Source organism: Euwallacea similis, chromosome 12 (assembly GCF_039881205.1).
Source record: "Euwallacea similis isolate ESF13 chromosome 12, ESF131.1, whole genome shotgun sequence".
NCBI lineage: Eukaryota > Metazoa > Arthropoda > Insecta > Coleoptera > Curculionidae > Euwallacea > Euwallacea similis.
The window spans coordinates 2,671,359-2,692,686 of NC_089620.1; the positions used below are offsets into that span (position 1 = coordinate 2,671,359).

Genomic DNA, 21,328 nt, shown 5'->3' on the forward strand with positions numbered 1-21,328 from the left:
GTTTATACATAATTGTTTCCTAGAAAAGCGCTACCGTACTATTGTAGCCGTAATGCTTTTGATCGTCATTCACGGTCTGATCTAGCACTAACCCTCACGAGTGACAATGACTTTATTGCGGCCACTATATCGTGGCACCACTTTCCTAGGAAACGCTGGCTTAAATTTACTCATCGGTGTCACACTTAAACTATCGTAATAGAGCGCCTGTAACATGTCGTTAATAATATTTTCCACCATTTTATTGCGGCGGCTACACTGCGGTACCACTTTCCCAGGAAACCGTGGATGTACCGAGATTAGTTATTTGAGGGGACTATGGGCCCAATAAAAAATGGTAAAATGTGTGGCATTTATTTTATCGCATGATGGAAAATTTTACCCTCAAATCTGGACTCTTTTTGTTTATTCTATACAGGGTGGTCTACCTAAAGTGTTGCAGAGCGAAATGAATATGTTCATTTTAGTTGAAATGTGAAAAGTGTGCAAATGATACATTTAGGAATAAAAGGCGCTTTGCAACTGTAAAATAGTGACAAATTGCATTCAGCTTAATTTCAATTATGTGTAAACTATTAACGATACACCTTACTGCTTTAATTTCCTTCCTGCTGCTTCTCCCGTCTTACTGTTACGGAACTACGAAAAGCAAATTGTACATTCCGTTTCATAAGCCCCTTTGCTTAATCCTAAATTTAATTTTATTTAAGTTGGTCCTTTCTCGAGTATCGCCTTGCTACACTTTAGGTGGATCTCTTCTGCAATATTACCCTGATCACCTTATAGAGATTGGATGAGGAACGCCGTCATTCATGTGAAAAGGCAATAATTTCGATCATCTGTTAGGCGATGGTCCCAGTGCTTACAATAACAGCAATAGACGATCTAATACTAATTGATTACTAAAAACGAAATTAAAACGTAAAGGAGCGTGTTTGTTTTGCCTCGAAATCGGATAAATTATATTTGCTCCAGTGGCCTTTGCCTACCTACATCGATCGTTTATTCAACTGGATAAGCGTTAAATAAAAAAGTAGATAAAAGTGAAATAATAGATTTATTAAAATAATATTTAAATAATACAAAAATTAAACAAATATCTAAATTAACATATAGGTAAAAAAATAAAATTTCAGGAGATCTAGGGTCTAGAGAAAGCTTTTTATCGTGTTGTGAGCTTATGTATATGATTGTTTTAATATGTATATTAGCGACACATGTAAGTTCTAGTGTTAGTAAAATATAAGCAGGACATACATATTTATTGGGATATTAAAGCTGTAGGTATGATTAAACATAGTGACCTTTTTATCCGTTGAAGAACGAACTTGGTTCCACAAATTTTTTTACAGAGTGCTTAAAATATAAAACATCGTAATCTGTTCTGGGTATACAAGGTGGTCAACTCTCATAAATTTGGTTCATGGTTTTTGAGTACCTAGTATGCTCAAGGTCTATATTTTGCAAGTAGTTTTACGATTACACAATTGCCAATTGCAATCGAAACCCATGGCAACAGACATTTTAAATGAAACAACCTGGTAAATTTTAACATTTTTTGCAATCGTCTTGAAATTCTAGGCATTCTTCGAACGGTTTCGCCTTTAAAATTTGTCATCTCAATCTTAATTTTTAAAAACGAGTCGTGAACCTCTTTCTTTCGTTATGTGATTTCGGATCAGCACACGTTAAAATTCATATGATTTTTCAATTATATTATTATTAAAAATTACCTGATTTTCAATCATACCACCTTTTCATCCGAAACTGCAAGTCGAAAGAAACCGGTTTAACTAATGTCCTTTTGGCAGATGTCATTTTTTAACAATTTTTTTGACACCTGTCAAACATAGTATATCGATCCGCCTAAAATAGACAAATTTCAAACTTCATTGACTAAATGACAGATTGATTGATTGCAAGAAGTGGGAAGTACAAAAACTGTTTTTGACACATAAAGACCTCGAGAATAGCTCCGCATGTTCTGTCATCTACACGATCCATTCAGGCCTATTGAGCGCTGTTTCAAAGGCCAGTTTAGCTAAACAATCTGCCTCCTCGTTACCCGGAACTCCCATGTGTTACGAAATCCAAAGGAGATGTATTTTGTTATTTTGCCTGAAGCTTGAAGTTTCGGCATTATCTTAAAAAGAGTTTTAAATCAGAATATGGTATTTATACAAAACATGTTTAGAATTTCATGGCAACTTGAAAAATGTTATAATATATCGTATATTTATTTTGCAATTTCAATGTTACCATTGGTTTCGGTAAAAATTGGAACTCTGCCCGAGTAAAACAATTTGCAAAAGTTGATTTACTATCCCTATGTACCGAATTTAAGAAAGTTGTCTTTTTGTCTTTTTCACTCTTAAGAACTTTTGATCAAAAATTTAAAATATGGTAGTCAAAAATCTTCAAGAGCGGCTGAGATTTTCTTCCTGGTTAACTGCTGTTGAATAAAAGCTAAAGATGAGGACACATTACATAAGAAAATCAATTAATGGAAATTAAATTTTTTTATGGTTTTATTAAAAATTGTTTTTGAAGTCACACAATAGAATACTCACAGAGTACAGGTGGAATAAAATTGATGAAAATCATATAGGTATTCTTATAGTAATTACTCGTGTTCTTGTTAAATAATAAAAATAAGCAGTAAAATAAAAGTAATATAAATAAGAGGAAAAGTCTTTAAGTAAAACAGCCATGTAGGTACTTTTAGCGAGCAATTTTTTTTGTCAAGTCAATCTCTGCCCTATAAGTACACCTAAGATCAAGCTACTGGTATCACATGGAAGTGAGCACTCTTGAGTAAGGTATAAAACTGGCAGCAGTACAGTCCTCTCATTGACCATCAAGTAAGAATTGACTTGAAAAATTTCTCTCAAACTTTGAACTTCAAACCATAACAACTCAGTCAATGCATCGACACGGTGAAACAAACATAGCCATTTCACCGCGTCTAAGACTTCACTAAGTAAAAACAAACACTAAAACCGAACACAACGCTTAATAAATTCTATCACCGATTCTGTGTCGGTTGAAATTCTTTGTTTGTGTTTAATTCGCCGTTTAACCCGTTTCTTGGTTGACCATCACAGTTTGGAAATTTCTTCTCGACTCCAGCAGTTTGTTTTAAGCCGTCAGCATTCTCCACTTGCCCTGAAGTGGACGCAACCCCTTCCGAGCAATTCAACCTCCAATCGCTGACAGAGTCAGACGACTTTAACGAATATTCGGCTGAGATTGTTGATGTCCGAGATAGTTCTCCGTGTTTTCTGGATAAGCTTTTTCTACGTTGCGGCTTGTTTGGATTCATTCTCGTGTATGTTGTCGTAATTTCTTCTCCATTGGGATCTAAAGAGACCTCTTCAACTGCTTCCAGATTACTCTCTATTGATTTTTGGCGGCTTTGGGCCCAATCATAAGAGTCGGGAGCAGAGTTGGAGCGACCTGAGCGACCCAGGTGTTTTTTTGTTGCTGTAAAAGTGGTTCCTCGGATATCCGGAGACCCCACAGTTGTTTCTCGTCTATATAAAAATGGATTCTGGAAAATAGATGCGATTAATAGATAGATGTGTATATGGAGACTTAGTGCTTTTTTTACTTGAAAAGAGTGTTTTTTGAGCATATGCTTGATCAGAATGAGAGTATCTAACTTGGGAATTGACGTAATAACTCTGGCCACGTCCTCTTCAGTGACCTCCACTAGGTGGCAATTCTCTTCCTCTGAAGGAAGGGGATGGAGCCCTTGTTTCGTCACCCAAGGATGTTCCTGCAAACCACTGTAAATCCAGACATATGTAATAGTAGCTAAGATCTTACTTTTATATCAGACAAGGTCATCCTCTTCGTAGGATCTTTAACGAGCATTTTTGCAATCAGATCTTTCAGTTCTTCAGATAAGTCTGGATTTGTGGGAAAATCAACTTGCTGATTTCGGATTTTTGTATAGAGGCTAATGATGTTTTCGTCATGGAACGGTACACGGCCGCACACGAAGGCATATAAAGTTATTCCCATGGCCCAAATGTCCGTGCACTTTAAAATGAAACAATTTTCTGAAGAATTCTAAATTTCAAGTTAACATTACCTTTCCACTGAACCCAGAAGACCTCTCCTCACCAAGAGCTTCAGGGGGCGTAAAAGCAGGCGTGCCTGCGGTACCTGACAGAAAGGCATCTGCCCCGTGAAACTCATTACATACCCCAAAGTCAGTAATCTGTACGTGATCTTCATCGTTTAACAATAAATTGGCGGGTTTGATGTCTCGGTGAATTATCCTTTGGAAGTGTACTAAATCACAAACGCGGAAATTGAGGGGAAAATTGAGGAGATTTAGACTAATGGGCTTACAATATTCGATCCCCAAAACTACGTCCCTGAAGTAGCTCCAAGCTTTCTCTTCGTCGAGAGGGTGGTCTGTGGGTACCTCTAGTACCTGCCCCCTTTCCAAAAGCTCAAAAACTAAATATAAGCGGTCTTCGTCTGGGTCATCTAATACCTGCAGAAAATGGAATATTTTTGTACCTTCTGAATAATATTTATAAAAACTGAGTATTTTACCGTTATACAGGGTGTTCATTTTCATTGCCTTCGCCTGATATATGACTTAATAATCGAACGAAGATTTAAACAGATTTGTCCTAGCTCTCTTGGTTTTTATTATAATATATGTATAGGGCGATTTTAAAAAATTGCCATTTGGGATCTCCCTTATAAGTCGCATTTCAAAACGCGTAAATTAGCTCATAGATTTTTTCACATAGAATTCAGTAGCGAAGTTCGTTTTTCAGTACAATGTATGAGTCAGCCGTAATTGATTAAAATTGTGATTTTTTCGAAAGAATACGCTGTAGATACTTTGAATCGTCTCGTCAATAGTTTTCAAAACAGCGAGTACCATTTATACTTTTTTTGCGTTATTTATTTAATTTGTTGTAGCAAAACTGCGATAAAAAAATTAGTGACGCTATAAAAAGTACGTTTATTTCTTTGTTCGTCCGAAAAAAAGAAGTCAACCTTCGCGAAAAGCGTACTCTCATATCTTTGTTAATAAGTGAGGCATTCGGCAAAGACAATGAAAATGGGACGTTCTGTATATATACAGGGTGTTACAAATTCGACACATTGCCATAGCTGTTATTGTAGGTGTACGAGATAGAGACTTAATTAAATTGAGGCAAAGTTGCTCAATCGAGCGCTGAATAATTTGTTAAAGTGAAATTAAAAAAATCTCGCAACTTACCATTTGGGAAAAGTTACCATCAAAAACCGCCACCTATGAGTACTTACCTCAACTAATTTAACTACATTGGGATGGTCCAATTTCTTTAAAATCGCTATTTCCCTGTACACTTTATCGAGTGGATTATTGACAGGAGAAGAGTTCGATCTGCCTTCTTTCTTCGGCGGCATCCTACCAAACATTCCAGATTTCTTGAACAGCTTTTTTTTTGATAAAATCTTCATGGCCTGGAAAAACAACAGAACCTTTGTTAAGTACGTTTTATTTTAGCAAATCATTTAATGCTTAATCAAGACAATTGATTTAATATGTATTTCGCATTTACTTTACAATTTCAGAGCAATATCAATAATATTCTTCGAAACTTCTGGATCGTTTAAATACAATTTTTTGGGTTTGAACTTATAAGAACCATTGTTTGCTGGATTGGGCCTAATTAGGTGCGGTTTGCATTCCTATAAAGATTCATGGAATATGGGAAAGACACTCTGTATATTATTTCGTTTTGCGTATGGTTACCTTGCTTAAAACGCCAGTAAAGTTTTTTGAACGTTTGAAAGCCATTGTATCGTGTCGTTTTCGATCGGCCTATGGCTCGTACCTTGCAAAAAGCAAATTCTAAAGTGTTTTTGTATCTTTCCTTGCTAATATCGTTTCATAGGTGATTCAATCGTGTGGTGGCGTGGCAACACAAGACGTTCGTACTCTGGAACTATTAATCGGGACAATCGTTTTTCTTTTGTTTCAAAGACACGTGAGATACGTCACTAGTTTAGTGGACATTTAGTCATCGAACGTGGGTGCGAGTAGCTGACATTCAGGGAACAAAAGTGCGTGTCGCATAAGTGTCGTTTAGTGTCGTGTATCGTAACAAGTGTCGTCAAAAACTTGTCTCCTTATGTGGTAAAAGTACCCCTGGTGGTCAGAGGTGTTTTCCTCTTTAAGGCTAAGTAGGCGCCGTTGGACGGTTCCACGCAAAGGGTGGAGTAATGGGAGTAGAAGATCGGGGTAAGATGTGAATCGATCTGAATGGAGAGGTTCTCATTGTTGTTTTTATTGTTTACAGGTAAGTTTTAGCAGGTCAACGAGGATGACGTAATTGGAAGGACACCGTTGGATGGTGCTAACCCCAGGATGGGGTCATGAAAGTAAAAGATCGGGGTAAGACGGACTTGCTTGTTTAAAAGGAAAGGTTCTAATTGTTGTTTTTTGTCGTTTACAGGTAAGTTTTGGCAGGTCATGAAGAATGATGAAATTGGGAAGGCGCCGTTGGATGGTGCCAACCCCAGGATGGGGCCATGAAAGTAAAAGATCGGGGTAAGACAGACTTACTTGTTAGTTTAATAGGAGAGGTTCTAATTGTTTTTTGTCGTGTACAGGTAAGTTTTGGTAGAGACGTAAAAGAAAGATGAAGTCGATTCATTTTGTAATGGCAGTTAACAATAGCCCTAACACGCTAACACTTATACACATATGCGGTAACTTCGTAGTCGTAGGTAAGTTACGTTTAGCGTATACGAAACCGGCCTAATATCATCGTTTTCCTAACAAGTCCCTTTGAAACTTCTTCCGTCACTTTTTCCGTAAGTTATATGAGAAATAATTAAATCCCGAAGGTACTTGTTAAAGTTTCATTAGTTCTGCCAGTCTGGATTTAAGGAGAAAAGCGCGCTTTTCCATAAAACTCAGAAAAGTCACTTTATAGACAAAGTTATCACAGACTGAAGAAACGTGTGAAAATTCAGTTATTAACAACTTGAATGAGTACCGATTTTTCTTAGTTTAGTTTAGGGAAATTGATGTGCCTGAAAAGTGCCTAATAAAACATCCAGGCAAAAGTAGTCATCACGTTTATGGTGAAACGTTAATAGGAAGTAAGACTTATCGATGAACATTTTTAGTGTATAATAGAATGTTCTATCCCGTGATGATGCTCATTTTTCTTTTTTCTGAGGCGCATTTGTTTTTTCTTTTTTAAACTACCAGGAGGTCCTCATAAAACTACCGAATATCCTGTGTATTCAAGTTGGATTTAGACGTTTTCAATAAAATATTGAATAAAATCGTCAAGCGAAATGCATTTTAACATAAATTCATGGAAAAATGGGATTTTTTAATACTCTTAACTGGAATCAACCATACTTACATAATGTGTATCATCTTCTTGATTGTATGCCAATTTAACAACGCCGTAAGAGCCCTGAAAATATAATAATAATTATCAAGAAATATATATATTTTAAGAAAAGCAGTTTTTAAGAAATATATACTTTTTACAAGGAAAAAAAGCGAAAATGTTCTTACGTTTTAGTTAAAGTTTTATAGTTAAAATGAATAATACAGATTTTTTACGAGTTTAATAGTTATATAAGAAATTTACTCAAATCTTGGAGGAATATGAAGACTAAGTATCGAGTGGCGCCTTTAGATTCATGAAGTCTTGGCAAAATACGATAGTAAGAGAGAGATGAAATTTCTCCCGTTCTCCGGGTCGATTTCAGGGGTTCGATTTTCAAGTGAAATTTTATGGTGTGATCGTTTTACGGCTATAATTGTTTGCCTTGGCTGCATAAATTTATAAAAAAAAGCATTACCCCATGCATATACCAAATTTGAAGTAAATATCTAAAAGTCCAGTAAACAGATAACTGAGACCCTTATACACACTGCCTTAGAAATGCACGCGACTTGCCTTATTCTCATGTAAGGAATACTTTCTTGAATTATTTCGCACTATGTATGAAACACCCCGTAAATATAAGTAAAAGCATTGGTTTGCCTTACGGGGTAATTCAAATATATATACATACGTATGTTCCGCTACCAATTTAACTTAGTGATCTTGACAAGTAAAAACGGTGAAAGCACAACGAAATTTCAGCTAGAAATTCCTTATTAACCGTTAGAATACAACGTATTCATCAATTGTCCTCTAAATCCAGCCTCAACAAAGTAAAAAATTTCATTTTGCAGTTGCCAAAGTTCTGAAGTGAGCAACATCAAAGCTCAACTTCTTCAAAAAGACAGATGGCTCTGTGTAAAAGAGCGACTTTTCTCAAAAAGTTTTATCGAGTTTCGAAAGTTGGTTTAAAGTTTTCCGTTCTTATTTCTAATCTTTGACCTTACCGGCCTTATGTCCATTTAAAGCGTCATTGCATTAAAGTTAGATTCAGAGAAGCAGCGCTCGGTCGAATTAAAGTTAGATTCTCGACTTCTATTCTATTAGAGCTACAGAAACTTTTTTTCAGACACTTTAGGTAATCTTGTTGAAATCTTTACCGGAATTCGAAACACTAATCTAGACCAAAATAGGGAAATGACGGTGAGGCGACCAATGATTTAAATATTTGATTACATTGGTGGTACTTACCTGTCCAATGGAGTCCATTAATTTATACTGGTTGAGCTGATCATAGTGTCCTAATTTTTCAATGGAAACTCTGCGTGATTCCTTTGGGGGCTGCCGCTTCCGATTGCTTCGAGGTGAATGAGTGGGACTGCCATAAGGGCTATAAGGGCAGTTGGGGAAGATTGGTCGGCCTGCAGTGGTCTCTGAACCTCCTGAAAAAAAAATGAATCTTCAAAATTTTGGTTCAAGAGCAAGGTTTAAAATATTTAAGCACAGGAAGCCTCATAAGGTAAACGCCGCCCTTCATTTCGGTTCAAATTCAGTATTCTTGATTTAATGACTTCCTGGTCTAATGTTTCCATTTTATATTTGATCTCAGGTCTTAAAACAAAAATTAGATATCTACGTAAGAGACCGTTATGTTCAGATTAGTTCACGTTAGCGATTATTGACTGAGCAGGACATTGTCCCTCATTTTCGTTGATTTAAAAACATTTTTAAAAAGACAAAATTTTGTTTCCAATTGGCAAAAACCCCAATTGATCTGAATGATTAGTATTTAACACCCGTACCTCCGCCACTGGTGAATGTGATTAGCTCATTTTTAGAACGTTCATACTTTTCCAATACGCATTGTGAAATGCGAATTCAGGAACTATCGACTTTCGAGACACGTATCGACCCTTGTTTACGTTTTTTCACAAATTCGAATTAGTAGTTAATTGGGTTTTAGGATGTTTTTTTTTTTGTTCCGAACAATGGAGAAGAGCGTGAAATTCGTCGCGATTTCCCTGCACCTATTTTTCCCTCTACGAGTAATGTTTTATAATAGTAATTAGTTAATCAAAAATACGGCAGTTATATTGTCAGAGTGAGTGCATTAGTCGCGAATTAAGTATTTACGCATAGGTTACATACGCCCAGAACCTATCTATTTAATTCATTATCAAATACGATACGTGTTGTGAAACAAAATGTATATTTGGCACATATTATTTAGTTATTGAAATAATGCATAAACGTATTAATTGTTTATTCTTGTGTCACTCCATAAAGGCTTCTGTCAATCCTATTTGGTTTGGGACACATTAACAGTTTGGCAATAAAAAGATAAAAACATTGATTTTTTTAATTTTGTCACCCTAGGATCAAAAATTTAAAAAATAAGTAACCCTTTCTTAAAATGTACTTTTATAACGATTCCTGACTGACTAAGACAAAAATATCAACACCAACTCTCAATTACTTTTATCCATTACTTGAATACGTATTGCCCTTAATCCGAATCGTGCACAGTTCCCAATGCGCATTTTACCTCTAAATAGGTATTCGGTAAATGTGACTTAAGTAGATATTTTTTAATAATACAACATATGTATAGACACTTCCCCGGCTAGTAATGTGCATTCTGAAGAGGTTAACCGCCTCTTCAGCAATTCCTGTATTTTAGACATTTTTAATTAATTACTATTTTGAAAATATAAAACAAATCCAAAAGGTTATTCACGGAGATAAAATAAGTGCACTGGGGAAGTGGAGAAATAGAGGCAAGTTTTATGCTCCTCTGCGCTATCCACGACAATAAACACTAAAACCGAATTAAATTTATGAAAAAGCCCTAACAAGGGTCGATACGTATCTCGTAATTCGACTGTTCCTGAATGCGGATTTAACAAGTACGAAAGCATAAACGTAATATACAACTAAGCTGTTTGGAAGTTACGACCCTCGAGGTTGTAAGAATTCGAGACGAATGAAATAGTTTATTAAGTATGAAGAACAGTGAGGAAGGCAAAGTTGAAGGCAAAGTTTGGAGGCTCAGCGAAACGACGCCTCTAATTTGTTTGAGACCAGTAAAACCGGTTGCTGTTCGTGATGCTTATACTAATTTTTGTATGATTCTTTATGCATAATCATCATATGTAAGGAATAAATTTTCAAAAATATTGCATGATTTAATTCGGATGATTATCAACAAGTATTAACTGGTGGACAATCTTCAGTTGCAACGGATCTTTATGAATGGTTGCTATCCACTGACGCCAAAATAAATTTATTTTGAATTGAAAAACTTATTCATTTCCGTTAATTTGTTTCTTGTTAATCTCTTTGAATTAAATTTAATTAAATTGACCTGATTTATCTTAAATTTAATATAGACTCGGAAGATTTTGATGTTGAAAATGCGCAACAAGTAGGGCTTTCTTTATTGAGAGTAAAGTAAGTAAAGAGCTTCTAAAAGTTGTGAGAATCATTTTTTTCTATAGGACTATCAAAATTTTAAAGTTTTCTACGTTAATCCTTCTTAAAAAGGAAGAACGTGGAGTATATTTTCACTATGGATTACATAATTAAATTTCTGAATGAAACTCCAAATGAAATAATTTTTGATTCATAAAGTAATCATTAGTCACATAATTTAATTTTTTGTCAGTCATGATAGGTTGGTTCATTTAAGTGACAATGATTTTGGAGGTATCAGAAGCCTCTTGATAGAAACAACTCTATACCATGCCTAATAGTGACATTAGAAATGAAGAACAGGGTAGCGAAAACTCGTATGAAACTTCCACACCAAAGGCAACACTCAAAGGATATTTACAGTAACTAACAAAGAAAACAAACAAACTCATTACTAAGAAATGATCAAAAAGATCGTTAATCTGAAATCTCTGAATGCACCTTCTACACACTTATTTCCGTTTTATCATAACGAAAAATGTAATAATCAGGTAGGGGGCAAAAGCAATGTAGGTAAATGACCCATGAAAATTGCACAATACTGAAATCTGCACAAAATCCGGCCTTCTATTCTGACCATGCGTATAGACAGCATCCGCTAGGGGTGAAAAGGCACTTCGATAGTATCAGGGGGCTATGTCAAATGCTAAAAAATTAAACAGAATTTGCCAATGAAATTTTCTATTGACGTGTTTTATGTTGTTTTAATTAAATTAATTTTATTCATAAAATGTGATATTTCAACAATGTAATATTGGCATCTCATTGTTGCGTTGGACCAATCACTGCAGGACAACAGCGGTAATTTGCATTACTACATTTATCGCGATAATTTCCCTGGGTCGCCGTAGGCATGTTAAAACAAACTAAAATGTATCCGGTACATATGGAGTAGATTCAAATAATATTCATAACGACGCAAAGAAAAATCCCATTTTAGTAAATTTTTAACTTCAATTAATAGGAAACGCCATTCGCAGGGTGATTTATTTGTGAGTGAGTAGATGCATTGATGTTTGAAAAATCTTAAAAATTCATAATTAACCGTACATTTTAATTATCGCTCGGGTGAACGGTACGTTCATCACATCTCCGATTATTGGCCTTAACAACCGGGACGTGTCCGGGGCAGTCCTTACTGTCTTGAAAACAGATATGCTGATCATTCAAAAATAAGCAGGTCGTGCGAAAAAGTTTTTTTCGGCACTTGATCCACTATTTCACTCAAAAATAAATCATTAATGGTGTATGCTAAAACCACGGAAAATTCTGAACGTCAGAACCTTTTGAATATTGAAAAGCGATAAAAGGGCAGTTATGAAGGTTTACTATTAGGTAACATATTTTTCAAGGGATTGAAATTTTCAGAATTGTTAATGATGCGCATGATTAACAAAATACATTATTAAAACCAGATTTAGTACGCTCCCAGTAGCATTTAGTACTTAGGTGTTAAGTAATTTTTAGCTTCAGAATTGAAATTTGTTTATGAGCATGATTCCTAGTTCCATTGTTGAAAATTATTCTCTATTAGGAAGTACTTATCGAAGAAAATACCTTGTAGGTGATAATATTCATATCACATTTCAACTTTCGCATACCAACATTTCGAAAGCTACTTATTTTCAGTTAGTTCAGGCTAATTGGTTTGAAATGTAAAAATGAACTACATACTCTTCAAGGGACATCATTTATATTATGAAAATTAGCAGTTGCCGCTGCTTCTTTGAAGCTTCTTATTTAACATTTCTTCCTAACTTGCGTCATACTCAGTAGGTAAGGAAATAGGGAACTTTTTGGATGTCCTAAAATGTGGCCCATTCTACCACTATTGTCTTCTCGCATCTAAGAACATTGTATGGTCTGTACTGATTATACCATTATATTTTTATTCAGTGTATTTCTCAATTATTTTTCCATTATGGCTTTTTTCTTTGTTTATCGTTGTTTGGACATAAATCAACAACTGGTTATCTCATTAATAACATGAAAACGCCTGTTGAATATTTCAGCGAACATACCCACAATGGAACGGAGGGGTGGGAGTGTTGATGCGGTTTGAGGCACGTTCTGTAATTACGTGCTATCACCATTAACTTCAAAGAGATAAATAACACGTAACACCATCCGCGCGGAATGTCATAGAGAATAGAGTTCAAAGGAATAATTTTTATCAAATTGTGAACTGTCAGGTTGAAAGGATTATTGTAAAGGGAAAAATAGCTTTATGATAGACTGACCCTGAATATTTTACATAACACTAATCCTAATGCTGACCCTAACAACACACCAAACAGTACTTGAAACACCGACATACCAAAACTTCGAGACAATAAGGCGTGAATTACAAGAATTTTGCAGGAAGTCACACTTATAATTAGACATTAAGTAGGTACAGATGTATTTCACACTTAACTACTTCAGAATAGCGATAAAGGGAACAAGACCAAGACCAAGATTAGGTTGGTCATGGTCTTAGTCTTGCTGCGACACTCTTGTTAATCTTGCCTTACAATGAGCTCAAAGAGGTAAAGTCATAATGGAAATAAATCATAAAGTAATAGGAAAATTATAGAGTATAGAACAACTTTGAAAAGAACATCCTAAAAGAACTAAATAAGGTTGAAGCTAAAGGTGTAAAGTTTAGATTATGAGGGTATTTCGGTTAATTAGGCGCTGAAATCTGTCACGTGACAAATATTATAGAAGAAAGTAAGAGAAAGTAAGAGAGTCGCCAAAAGAAGAACTGAGAAAAACTTCATTCTGTTGATGCAAGATAGAAGGAAACATCAAATTAGAAGCTGATTCATTATCCTAGCTTTTAGTTCTGCTGTTTGAATAGACAGTTTCCGTCTCTTGAAGGGGGAACAATAATTAACATCATTCAAAGAAAAGGGAAAATTTAATATTAATTGCCAAGTTAAAAATACGCATGTCACTAATCTTACCTATATATAAGAATATAAAGGAATAGTAATTATTATACAGAGCGCATCGAAATTGTTCTGCCATCTGTTTATTGTAGGTTCCTATGACCGAAATAAGAAATAACATTTATATAAACAAACGTCTAATTACCCATTAGTTTCGAGATACAGGGTGTTAAAATTTGATAGAACAATTCTGATACACCCTGTATAGGATGTTATATATTCTGAACAGAGCTAAGCAGATTAATGCCTTAAAATCGTTCGTTTATATTTACGATTTTAATCTTGTAAATCCGGTTATAATAAGTACCTATTAAACTTCCCAATTTGCAGTACAGCAGCCAAAGAGCATAAATCCTTGTTTGCAAATCATATTAAATAGGGATTAAATCCATAAAAAATAATTCATTCGCGTTTCGATATGAAAACGTCAAAGCCACAAATTAATCACAAACGGTACTTTTAGCGCAGATCATGGAAAAATTAAAATCACATCCGGGAGTTAGGGTTTAACCAAAACACTCATCCTTTTCCATGTCGACCATCGGGTAATGGGCGAAATTAATGAACGGCTATTCCTCGAAAATCAATTAGATCCGACAGGCTATTTCCGTCCTTAATCGGAACATCGAAACCTTCCATTATATGAAAATCAGTTATTTCTAACAGCTAGACGGACTTCAGGACTCTAAATTAATCATCGTCTGCAGATTGGAAATCTTAATTTAAAGTAAATCATATCATATTGGATGAGCCAAAGGCGATATGGTTTGGTTATCAATATATAGAGATAGTCAAATCAACTGATCAAGAGAATCTCGAAGACCAAAGAAGAAACAAAGTCGGTTAAATTACATGCATAAAATTCAAAGAACTTGGAAGCGTTGAAAAGAGAATTCGATGACCTTTAAAATGAGGCATCACTTGACACCTAATCCCATTTAAAATTTAAGGGGTGCATCTTACCCTCCCCAAGGGGTCGGAAGTGGCAAGGTTGAAAATATTCGCAAAAGATTTCCCGCTCGAAGTCAAAATTGACGGGTCCCAGCGATTCTTTTTTCTGCAAACGATAAATATGAGAAATTGGCCTTGTTTCGTTTCGTTGGCCCACCCCGTATAATGTGTTCGAGAGGGGATCAATTTACCCTTACATGGGGAAATATTAAGCGTAATATTACATGACTTTGATGTTGTACACTATTTTGGTTTTAAGACGGCTTGCTCGAAGACAAATAAGGACATCCTAGTCCCTTAGACATATAGTTATTAGCTCCAAAATAATTTCCGACTATTTTAACTATATTCCAGTTATAAATATAATCCGACACCAACAATTTTCTTGCTGAAATCAATTGAAATATTTTTTTTAATTATGATAAAAAAAGCAAAATGAGTGGCAAAAAAGTTTCCCGTATTATATCCTGTTTCTCTGAATTGTACGACTTGAGAGCCCGAGACAAAGATGTGTATATGAGGGATCACTTCTGTATTACATGTATTCACGTCCTTATCTGGCTTTCGTTTCGACATTTTTGTACTCTGTCTTACCTGCGGTGGTCGACTGACCCACATCCCTTCGGATCTATCTCCTTATTAAGTCAACATCCCCTTTAATTGCCGCTAGAGCACTTCATAATGGAATGTCGGAAATGTAGGTCAGTACAGGTGTACTGGATATAACCGGTTCTTGGTGGCGCGACTTTTTTTGAGCTTTAAATGGCGCTCCCAGTGGAATGTCTGCAATCTGGATATAACCCATTCTTTATACGGATCTTTTCCACGGATTATTTTTAAAGAGACACGTGCATTTATACATTAAAGTGAGTTTGGATACAGTTTTTAATTAATTTTTCGGAGAACTAAGAGATACAAGTATCAGAAATCTTATGTCATTTGAACGAGGGTAAAGAGGGCTAGCTGATGAGCATATAACATACACATATCCCACCACTAAACTTTGATTTCTATATCAAAATTGTAGAATAATCGTGACTATTCAGTGAATTTCACTCAGAAATCTTCATAAATTTTATCGTGATAAAATTTCTGCCGGCGTCTTTTACCGCGAAGTTATTGACCACAAAAGTGCCCAGCTTTCCTTCCGTTTAATCAACCTTTTTCCGTTTTCGAGATACCAGTAATGTGGCAAATTAAACATGGGCTAACAGCCAAACTCTCAATAGACCAATTCCAGCCACTGAGATCTTTTTTGGCGATGAGAAAAATAAGCCGAAGATCAAGGTCAGCACTGTCTCGGACCAAGATAATTTGTCCATCATTAATTGTTTGATAGGTTTACATCTGACGACTCAGGTAGTTAGTTCAGTTAGGTGGAGACAAGACACCCCATAGAGATAGAAAATGCAGGTTTCTATTCCGATTTAATATAAAATATTTTAAAACGATTTTCTAGAAGATCTTGCGATTATGTCCTAATTAGCCGTACATTAATTAGCACTGACATATTCCTGCCATGCTCTGAATTCCAAATGATATGACTAACCCGATTTAGGGAAAAGCAGGACTGATGACAATCTCTGAATCAGAGTCAAAGAATTAAATGTCAGATACGATTACTCGCATACTAAGAATATTTTAAATCCAGTTACTAGATTTTGCTTCAAAATTAACTTACCTAAGGATTTAGATTGCACAAAAAGCTTGCTGGGACTAACTCCCTTCACTTTCATCTTGGACACGTCGTCAGATAAGCAATTCGGGGAAGGCACAGTATTTTCTATCACAGAACTTGTTTTCTTTAAATGGGGACGGGAGGGAAGAAGGCTACCAGGCGACGACGTTTCGGCCGTCCCCGCGGCTACATCATCAGCGTGATCAGGCACCAATGGCGCCCGACCTGGAATCCGCGAGGTTCTCACGGTAGTTCGGGTGGTTTCGGACAGTAAAAAACTGACATCGGGGGTAGTCGGTAATAGTAATTTTGTATCCTGCTTCTCCCTGTAGGTGATTTGCGCCAGATGTTGCGGTAGAGTACTGTGCATGGACTTGGTGCTATCATTGTCTTTGAGTTTTATGTCGACGTCAACAGCTGAACGCCTGGAAAAAAACAAATATTTCAGTACAGCTTGTATGCATTTAATTAAATTATTGTCCAGACAAGCGATGAGAGTCATCCAACTCGAAATGATGTCTCTCCAAGCCACTCGACTCTCATGTTAATTGAATCTCTGGATGTTGTATGTTTTTTTTTCCTAAAACCAGCCGTCGCTTATATCCGTTTTATTAAATTTTAATTGAATTATCGGAACTTAACAGATCATCCATTAACTTTTTTACCACAATATTTCAACTTTGTTATCTCAGATTGCTGAAACATTTACCATATAAATATGATTTTTGCTCTAAGTGCACCCTTGACCTTTGATGTGGCCATACCGTTACCTTTTATTTCGAAGCAACAAACAACCAACTATCGACTTTCGTATTTCAAGCTTGATGTAACTTATAATTATTTATAATCCATTAGCAGGTAAATGAACGGTTATTGGGCACAAAGTCTTTTGTTCCTTCACTACCGCAGGAATGGTTTAATTAAAGGATTTCTGAATCGGCAAAATCAGATTTGCGTAAACAAAAGGAGATTAATTATTATTTCAGGTTATTTAAACATTGCTTCAATAGAACACACGCGTTCTGGGCTCAATCGATACCAGAATCTGTCAGGTCACGAATTGTGTTTGCTCGTGTTTAAAAGCCAATATCTCATTATGTCTATAATTTTATGCTTTTTTTTAAATCCAAAACAACCACAGATATTTCATCTCATTTGCATGAATTAGGGGAACGTTTGTCAGCACGTAGCTTCACTAAATTTATATTCGCAAAGTTTACATGTGCATTTGGAAAATACAGTATTTATGTGGAACAATAAAAATAGAGTTTTACAAATTAAATACAGTAAGCTCTAATATAACTTCCATTAGGTTTTTCCGTCTCGGACTTCGGAAAGTTTGCAACTGAGATGCTTTAACAATGTAATAGCTGATAAAGTATTATACCGTTCCATAGATTGAATTTAGGGATAAGGCGCATGTGGTCAATCTAAGGTAAACAAGACGTTTCCATCAAAGCAGATTTCTGAAATACGTTTTTAGATGAAAAAGGGATTTTTTCTCAACGGAATTGGGATGCTTTATTCTTTTCAAGAACCATCTCCGGAAGATATTTCAAGGTCGGTAATTTGGGAAGTTTTTAAAAGAAAAAAATGGAAGAGAATCATCCTCCAGTGCATTTTTCAATAAATCGCCCCCAGTTTACATAATGAATTACCAACCTCTTTGCTTAACGAAACGATTTCGGCAGGTACCCCGCCGACTCACAACCTTTAATGAAATAAAGTGCTAATCAGTTCGTGCTCTTTCACTAGCTTCATTCAGCAGAGCTAACAGTCGCACAAATTTTTGGAATTCACAACAAAATTGGGGTCAGAAATCATTTAAGGGCCGATATATCTAACTCCTGGTAGTTTTAACAATAAGATAATTTCCACAGAAATTACGACTTTAAAACAAAGCATTGGTTAATTCCTGGATTTCCATGAAGATCGTTTTCTTGGTAAAGTTATTAGGCTCCAGGACATTGATATATTGGCCCTGAATCCATTTGGGAGTGTATTATTCAGCAGATATGTACAAGCTGTAAAATTGTTGACTCTGCTGAACGCGGGTATTTACCTGTCGACAATGAACAACCACACATAATTCATCGCATTTAAATGAATCCCGGGGATGTTAGTCAGGTTGAAGCCTCATTAAATTTATATTCGCAAATTTTACATGTGCATTTGAAAAGTATCTGTGTGGGACAGTAAAAATAGAGTTTTACAAATTAAGGTTGAGTAAGTAGGTTTTTCCATTTCAGGTTATAAATGGTTTGCTGGTGAAATGCTTTAACCATATAATAGGTGACAAAGCAGCTTTTCTTAGATTGTATTTGGGGATAAGTGTTTGTGGTCAATCTGAATTACACATGACGTTTCCATCAAGGGGGATTTCTGGAACTCGTTTTTAGCTAACGTAACGCTTTTTGAAAAAAGAAACTTATAGTGTATTTTTGTTTTATTTTAAAAGTAATTCTAATGCTTTAGCCTTTCTAAAACTTCACAATACATGTAATAAAATCCCGACGTTCATGGGTTTACGGTAAAATGTTTCGGCTCCGGTAGATATTTCAAGATCGGTAATTTGAGCAGTCTTGAAAAGATAAAAATGCAGAAGACTTATTCTGCAATGAAATGTAATATTTCTTGAGGCATCGCTCTTTGTATACAGAATTACCAGTAACTTTACTCTGTCGAAACGACTTCAATAGTTATCCCACCAACTTAATAATCTTTAATGGAACAAAGACTGATCGGCTGACACCTTTTCACTAACCTCAGTTAGCAGAGCTAACAGTTGTACATTTGTTTGAAAATTCGTTATAAAATTGACGTCAGGAATCATATTAGCGCCAATATATAAAACTCTTGATAATTTAACTTTAACATAATTTCCAAAAAAATCATGAATTCAGCGGTGTTACTCACACAGGTGGCGGATTATTTAACCCATATTCACACAGCTGCAGCACTGTTGACTGTGCTGAATGCGGCTATTTACTTGTGGAGAAACAACAAGACATAAAAGACTGTGTAAGCTCGCAACAACATTCTTCGTTTGGGCTATGAACTTATTACACGATACTCTTTCGTAACTATTAATTATGACCAGAAGAGTTGCGAATTCTGGTGAAAACCAGGAATAAAATAAAGAACAGAGGAATAAAACAAAAAGACAATGAGGAAATTTTTAGTGAAAGACTTTTTTCTTCCACAGAAAGCTTTTAATCAGCTAGGGCCTCTTACTTGTAAAGGACTACAATATTTGGTTTGTCCGATTTATGAGTTCATCTTTTAGTAGTTCCATTTTAGTAACTCGATATTTCTTGATAAAATCCCTAAATTGACCTTGACTTTTACATGCTAATGCTTGATTTGATCAAGCTTTTTCAAACCGCTTGATACTTGGCGAAAATTTAATCTAAGGTTCCTACTTAGAACGAAATAATGCACAGTGACAAATTGAAGAACTACTAAGATTAGCAACGAAGTACACTTCTTGATTATTTGGATTTATATGCAAATTTTGTTGCTACATTTCCACCCACTTTCCCTAAAAGATATTTCCCCTGGAAAATATGAAAGGCGGCAATGCTGTCTCTCATCATATCTACGAAAAGTATTCTCCTGTTAAATTTAAGAGAACTTTGATTTAAGGCATGACTTTTAAAACTCCTGTTAACTTTCCCGGCAACTTTTTCTCCTGACTTTTGAGTTTCCCCTTTCCTGAGTTTTCTCCTGAGCATTACAAAATCTTTGACGATTTCTTCAGGGCTTCTTCCAGATATTTAAAAAAATTTTACCCATTTCAAAAATTAGTTTTCTATGACATAAGTCCCTGTTGGAGTTTTCAAAAAGTCTGACTGTGGTTCTAGAAACTTCAGGTTAGTTCAGGTTAGCAATTGTAGTTAAGAAATATCAGGATTGTTCCACGAGCTTCTCCATAATAAAATTTATTCTTAAAAAGTAATAGTTAGTCATCTAACAAGTACGGAAAGTGATTCTTTACCGCACGCTGACTACAGTTCATGAGTACCGCGATGATCAATCCAGTGCTGTAAAAATACTTGAAGTTTTCTATTCGTCTACGGGAAAACGCATTTTCCTATCATGTTATATATGTAATGCCTCCTTTAGGGAATAATCACATGGAGTAGTATAAACAGCTGGTATAGTAATGTACCCATTTATGCTCCGTACAGTAAGTTATGATCGTCGATGTGTAATAAATATTTTTCAAATTTTGGCAAATAACGTGACAATTTTCGTAATCAAAACGGGTAACTAATCAAGTTTCATTTAGTAACCGGTTATGAAATGAAGGTAGGAATCTTATTTTTCCATCTCAGTTAATAAATATCTGCCCTCTCTTGTAATTTCTTCGTCGCGCATCAAAATAACAAAGCAAAAGCACAAATCTCATTAGGAAAAGCTATTTTACGTATCTCGTGTCACATTGCGGAACCTCGGTTTGCTCGTCGTGCAGTATCCTACTGGTTACATAAAAGTATGGGTTTCCTAACAGGTTACATAAATACCCATTATGAGGTAGGGCACAATATTTTTCCAACTATACGACAAATTATGAAAAATGGTCAAAACGGGTTGTTTATTTTTCCCTCTTGCTATGGATACCGCTATTCAGTCGTGGGAAATAAGCTTATTTCCTCACCAATGCGCACGCAACCTGCAGGAAAGGAAAATTTACGGAAATTGAGGTGTTTCGCCATGAGGAGGTAAGAATGCAATATCCTGACAATCTTAGAAAACAATGATTACCAGCTCTTAACTAAAGCGATATAGTAATGCCTAGACTTAAACAAAAAACGAGGATATGGATTATAGGACGTTCTAACTAGATTAGCGTCACGCCTCCGGACTACCTTTCTAGGTAAAATTTAATTTATTAAAGAAAAAAATCGATCTTAGATGGGCGT

General features: G+C 35.5%; 1 protein-coding gene across 2 annotated transcripts in view; it reads right to left on the bottom strand.

The window, feature by feature from the left end:
* Nucleotides 1–2,506: 2,506 nt before the first annotated feature.
* The window catches only part of LOC136412694 (calcium/calmodulin-dependent protein kinase kinase 1), a 72,506-nt gene continuing 53,684 nt past the window's right edge, over nucleotides 2,507–21,328 (bottom strand). For both annotated transcript variants that reach the window (XM_066395859.1, XM_066395858.1), the window contains 9 exons: nucleotides 16,407–16,828; nucleotides 8,622–8,812; nucleotides 7,398–7,451; nucleotides 5,299–5,478; nucleotides 4,360–4,507; nucleotides 4,097–4,299; nucleotides 3,829–4,044; nucleotides 3,611–3,778; nucleotides 2,507–3,550 (listed from right to left, as the gene is read on the bottom strand). In XM_066395859.1, the coding sequence (XP_066251956.1) occupies nucleotides 3,026–3,550; nucleotides 3,611–3,778; nucleotides 3,829–4,044; nucleotides 4,097–4,299; nucleotides 4,360–4,507; nucleotides 5,299–5,478; nucleotides 7,398–7,451; nucleotides 8,622–8,812; nucleotides 16,407–16,828 (2,107 nt within the window). In that variant the 3' untranslated portion in view covers nucleotides 2,507–3,025. The remainder of the gene's footprint in view (nucleotides 3,551–3,610; nucleotides 3,779–3,828; nucleotides 4,045–4,096; nucleotides 4,300–4,359; nucleotides 4,508–5,298; nucleotides 5,479–7,397; nucleotides 7,452–8,621; nucleotides 8,813–16,406; nucleotides 16,829–21,328) is intronic.